Genomic DNA, 6076 nt, shown 5'->3' on the forward strand with positions numbered 1-6076 from the left:
TCAGCCGCGGCTTCGTGGTGTGCCGCCGCACCGCCCCCCTTCCCGGCACCCTCCCTCCCTCTTTGTGACCCCCCCCCCCCACCGCCTTGCCGCAGGCACGCTTCCACAAGCTGCTGGGCGCGGCGCTCTCCGCCTCGTCGCGCGTCGACACCACCGCGCAGAAGGCCAAGCTCACGCGAGTCGAGCGGGCTCTCTTCGACGCAGGCCCCTCTCGCCCCCTGCAACCCTGCAAGCCCCCTGCAACCCTGCAAGCCCCCTGCAACCCTGCAAGCCCCCTGCAACCCTGCAAGCCCCCTGCACGCCCCCGCGCGCCTCGCCCCCTCCGCCCCCTCCACCACCGCGAGTACCGCCCTTGCCACCGCCACCCTCACCGCCGCCGCCCGAGCACCCACCCCCCGCCGCCTCCGCCGAGCCCACCGCCACATTTGCCGCCGCACCTCGCCGCCAGCCACGGCTCTCTCTCTCTCTCTCTCTCTCTCTCTCTCTCTCTCTCTCTCTCTCTCTCTCTCTCTCTCTCTCTCTCTCTCTCTCTCTCTCTCCGAGCCACAGCTCTGCGGGCAAAAGGCACACACGCGAAATCGTGGCCATCCTGCCCTCCACCTCGCACCCCCGTCTCAAGCCCCGCCCACCCCCCCACCCCCCACCACCCCCATACAGGCCAGCACGCGAAGCGCAGCGCCGACGCCTGGCGCCTCGCAAGGAACGCAAAGCTCGAGGCCTCAAAGTTCGCGGCGCGCCGGCGCAAGCGCAAGGCGGGCGCGGGCGACATATGAGCGCGCGGCTACCTCCCGACGAGCGAGCGAGGCTCGAGGCGGCGTACAACGGTCGGCTTGGAGCCCTCCGGCGGCGCTTGCCCTGCGCCGTTTCTCGCGGAGCGCGGAGGCGGCGGGCGGCAGTGTGCCAGCCCACGCGCCACGCCCCCGGCTGGCTGCACGTGATCGCGGCACGCGGTGGCGCTTCTGCCGCTTCCCCCGCAGCCGAGACCCGGGACCGATGGCTGTGTGCCACATGTACCGCGGGACGACACAAAGTACTGGATCTCATGGCAGGGCGCAGGGGGGGGTCGAGGCGCGTCCGGCGTATTTGCGGGAGTACGTTATACCCGCGGGGACTGTAATTTTAGGCCCGCATGAGCCATGCATGTATAAAGAAAAATATGTGTCTGAACACGACTGGGACTGCGTGACTGCAACAGTCAACTCCTCAACACCCAGTGCTCGATCTTTACCGGTATGGGAGTTTTTGGCTAATCAAACCCAAGGCCTGCACTAATCAAAAAGTGGTACGGGATACCAGTTGCCTCACGGAAATCAAAGCGAGTCGGAGTGCCTTCTTGGTGGCAAAATCGGCAAAATCGGCAAAATACCGGGTATTTTGCGCGGGTATACCTGGAAAAACCCGGGTATACCCGGGTAATACCCGCACTTTTGCATGGTTTCGCCCCCGGGACAACACCGACAGCCGCTACAACTATAATGAAAACCCCGCATACCACTTTCGCGTACCACTATACCATACCACTCCAAAACTAATCAAAATATCGCCAAATACCGGTCTCATGCCGGTAAAGATCGAGCACTGTCAACACCTCACACCGGTGTCACCGCGCGCGAGTGGGAGTGCTAGTAGACCGGAGGGCTACGAAGCCTTCACACTCCAAGGGGCTGGCGACTGTGTGACTACGGCTTTAGACTCTAGAAGCTTTAATAACGTTGTTGGGAGCTGAACAGTGTTGCTAGTGTTAATAACAACAGAACAACAGTGGGGCTTCCCAACAACAGTAGCTAACGTTAGGCCGGCTGAACAACAATATAAGGAAGGCCTATCACTGACAGAGGCAGTGACCCACGACGATCTCCACTGTCCACACTCCAGCGTCCAGCGTACAGGTAATACCCCGAAAATACCTGAAAACCCCCGGGTATTACCCGGTTTTTTGGGCATTTTCTGCTTGCTGACCACAGAACAACAAGTATCAACAGACAACAGTAACAACAGTGCAGCATGGGCTGGGGAGTGGGGTGAACACTTGGAAGAACACAACGTTAAGCTTATAAGGATTTCAGCCAACACTACTACCAGCGCAACTGTTAGAGGCCCAAAGTTAATGTTAAACAGCTCTAACTGTGACTGCTTTCTCCGCCGCAGCCTCACCCCCAGCCGGAGCCGCGAGCCGGGCAGCCGGCGCTGCCGAGCTCGCCCGCTCCAGGCTCTCCACGGTCCACGGAGCCCCCCGCACGCGCACCGAGTCCAGTGATGGCCATTTACTGGTATAGCCCCCCAGTCCCCCAGAAGCAGAACAATCAAACACTCTACGCACTACGGCCAAAACACAATCAAATGGTGGTAAGATTTACCACGACTTCTGAGGCAAAATCTGACAAAAATCGGAGAAATCGGCAAAATACCCGGTATTTTCCTGGTATACCGGGTTTTACCAGGTATACCCGCAAAAGACCCCCGTACTTTTTGCCAATTTGGCTGAATTTGGCCGCAAACCAGCCTCTAGACTCGAGGTATGGATAAACCAGACACCACTATGTTATATCATAGGATATAACATACTGAGATACCAGGCTCTTCCCTGGCATATCAGCTATCAAGAAAACGTCTGACTTCTAGGAGGAGGAGCTCTGTATTCTGCTTTTTCGCCACAGACCGCACGGAAACATACGCGCCAGCCGCGCAGCAGCCTCACATGCAGCGCCGACCGCATGCCCGCGCCCTGGGCCGCCGACGACCCGGTCGGGCGGGCTGCGCGGCCGCCGCACACCATCAGGCATGCGCACGACCACCGCAGCACGCCGCAGCCCACCGCGCAGCCCTGCCAGCCAGGCCTGCGCCTCACAGCTACACAAACAGGCGCACAGCAGAGCACAGCGCACAGTGCACGCCGGCGCGCGCGCAGCACACGCAGACTCACGCGCGATTCCAACACGCACACGCGCACAGCACGCGCGCACCGCACGCGAGCGCAGCGCCGCACACAAAGCACACTTGCCCACAGCAGCAACAGCAGGCCTGCCACAATCCACATCTCACACACGCGCGCGCACGCACACTCCCCACTGCCGGCGCACGCATTGGGCGTCGCCGAGAGGAACCAAAGGACACCGGAGCGACTCCCCAAGGCATCGAGCGGTCTCCCTCCAGTCACCTCCAGGCATCAAGCTGGCTCCCTCCAGGCATCAAGCTGGCTCCCTGCAGGCATCAAGATGCTCCCTCCAGGCATTTGGCTGACTCCCCCCAGGCATGAGCTGCATCTCACGATATCTCATCCATCTCGCCCAATCTCGCCTCATCTCGCCCCATCTCGCCCCATCTCGCCCCATCTCGCCTCATCTCGCCTCATCTCGCCTCATCTCGCCTCATCTCGCCTCACCTCGCCTCATCTCGCCTCATCTCGCCTCATCTCGCCTCATCTCGCCTCACCTCGCCTCATCTCGCCTCATCTCGCCTCATCTCGCCTCATCTCGTCTCATCTCGCCTCATCTCGCCTCATCTCGCCTCATCTCGCCTCATCCTCCTTACCTAGGCTACTCGACCGCGGTGGCCGAGATCGACCCGAGATCGACCCGAGATCGACCCGAGATCGACCCGAGATCGACTCGAGATCGACCCGAGATCGACCCGAGATCGACCCGAGATCGGCACGAGCGATCAACCCAACAATGCCCCAGAGCCCCCTCCGGGGGGACCCCCCCTCACCCCGAGTGTCCGTGTCCTTCGCGAGTCACCGATGGGGAGCGGGGGGGGGTGGGAGATGCACAGGGGAGGCTGGGGAGGGGGGGGTCCACACTGAAGACTGCCGACCGCGGGGGGGTTTTGTCCCACAGGGTTTTACCCTCCGCGTGAGGATCGGCGCGGCGAGGGGGTAGGTTCGAATTCGCCGCGCAACATTTCACCCCCACAGGACCCCGCCCACCCCCCCTCATGGTCCCACCTAGCACCCCAATGAGCTTTCGCACCCCCTCCTTGCGCAGTGTCCCCCACTATGTGTCGCCGCCTTCGGGGCACGCTATCCTGTGCAGTCAGGGCAAGTGGGGGCGAGGCGCAGTCCCATCTCTCCTGTGTACGGGTGGGTTCTGTCCCTAGTCTCGGAGGGGGGCTTGAAGCTAAGAATATTTTATTTTTTTCTGCTTTTTCGCCACATCCCACAGAAAACATCCGGGCCATGGGAATATCGGTCCAGACGCTCTGGGTTCTGGTTTTTCGAGGTGTGAACGATCTCCCCGGAGGGGTCATTCCGGCGGAATGACCCCTCATTAACTCATCGGATTCCGAATGGGTCGAACGGGAGTACTAAGACAGCAGCATGTTCTGGGTGGGAGGAACCCGTTGGGGGGAACGCGGCGGTCTGGTTTCTGGTTTCTGGTTTTTCGATATAGCAGTGGTTCCGGCATTATGGTTTCTGGTCGCTGAATGCATGCCGCTTTTTGCTGTTCCCACTTGAAAAAAATTCGGATGGTGGTCACCTGTTCATTGGCCGGAATGAGCTCATTAGGACGAAGCGGGAGATGTATTCACACCGCAGAAACCAGACCCACAGGCAGATCCCACGGGAAATCGAGGCGGGTGTCCCAGAAAACAGATCCCAGAAAAAACAGAGCGCGCCGCAGAAACCGACCGGGAAACCGCCATGGGAAACCGCATCAGAAACCCTATGGGAAACCGAGGTCTGGTGTCTGCTTTATCCACGAAAATGCTAGACTCGGCTCAGATCCCGAAAAATTGATGATTCCACGGAGTTTCGTAATTTACCATACTCTCTTCTCATACCATACCACTCCCCAGGAGAATCAAAAAAGTGGTATAAATACCACTCTTTTACCAGTAAATGGCCATCACTGATTCCGAGTCATCAGACGCATCCACACCTTTCCTCTCTCGCACCACACACACACAGTCATGGTGATTTCACACGTGCAATGTGTACGTAGTCGTAGAGCCTTGCCAGATGTCAGAGAGCGCCCTCATCTAGGCGCCTCGTGACCACTTTTCATCTCGCGTCACCTGTGAGATGAGAAAACCAGCCCGTCCCGAGGAGCTGGTCGAGCTGCGCCGCCGGCTCCTCCGTGCAGCCGATGCGCAGGCAGTCCGCGGGAAGTGAGGAGGCACCGTGCTGCAGCCACGCGGGCCACACGTAGTTCTCCCAGTAGACGCGGTACTCCTCCGCGCTGACGCCGCGCTCCTCGTACGAGCTCCTGCCGAGGTGCTTCCGCGTGTACTTTCTGCTGCACAGCTCGGTGGCCGCGTGCTCATCCGCCCACAGCACCGCCGCATGATCGCACATCTGCAGCACTGTCCTCGCGCCCGGGTGGTCGGCGAGAACAAACATGCCGTCCACGACCACAGACTGCGCCGCCTGCTTCGCCGAAACGACCGCGTCCGCGACGCCGCTCCAGTCGATCGCGGCCGGCACGTTCCAGTCTGCGTCGCCGCGCAGCAAAAAGGCGCCTGGAACCTCCTCGCCCGGCCACGGCAGCGCCTGCAGGTCGAAGCGAGGGCAGCGCTCGCGCGGCAGGAAGAAATCGTCGCAGCTGACTACTCGCACCGCCGCCGCTCGCTGCAGCTCGAGCACCAACGTGGACTTCCCGGCCGCCGTGCAGCCGCCCAGCGCCACGACGACCATTTCGCTCTCGCGGGAAAACGACAGCACCGCTCAGGCCCGGGAGACGGTGAGCAGTGCTAAGCGCGGCATCAGTATTTTTTTTGTTTCCCAGAGCCAGGCTCGTGCAGGTTGGGTCCTTCTCCTTTTTTCTTTCTTTATTTTAAGCAGTTAAAAGAAACAGCCGTTTTCTCGCGCCGACGACGCTACACATCATCCGACACGTTTTGTGTATATGGCCGCCCACGCTGATCGCCGATGCGGCATGTTGATTGACCGGCACGTCCCGAAGAATGGCGGCTCGACGATGCGCTCCTTTATGCGGCGCAATCGCGCCGTCTGCAGCTACGTCGGGTGCGGAGTCTGTCCCGAGCCGTTCCATTGCCGCCCAGCAGCTTACGCCACGGTGACTGACAGGTACGACGTGTCGCGCACGTGGCCGTCGCGCGTCGGCTTTACGCACATCAA

General features: G+C 60.6%; 1 protein-coding gene across 1 annotated transcript; it reads right to left on the reverse strand.

Moving 5' to 3' along the window:
• Nucleotides 1-4471: 4471 nt before the first annotated feature.
• EMIHUDRAFT_101120 (hypothetical protein) lies at nt 4472-5632 on the reverse strand (the record flags this gene model as incomplete). Its single annotated transcript, XM_005776256.1, has 2 exons — nt 4472-4475; nt 5031-5632. 2 exons carry the CDS (start codon nt 5630-5632, stop codon nt 4472-4474), a joined length of 606 nt encoding a protein of 201 aa, XP_005776313.1.
• Nucleotides 5633-6076: the final 444 nt, after the last annotated feature.

Source organism: Emiliania huxleyi (genome assembly GCF_000372725.1).
Source record: "Emiliania huxleyi CCMP1516 unplaced genomic scaffold EMIHUscaffold_28, whole genome shotgun sequence".
In the NCBI taxonomy this organism is placed as follows: Eukaryota; Haptophyta; order Isochrysidales; family Noelaerhabdaceae; genus Emiliania; species Emiliania huxleyi.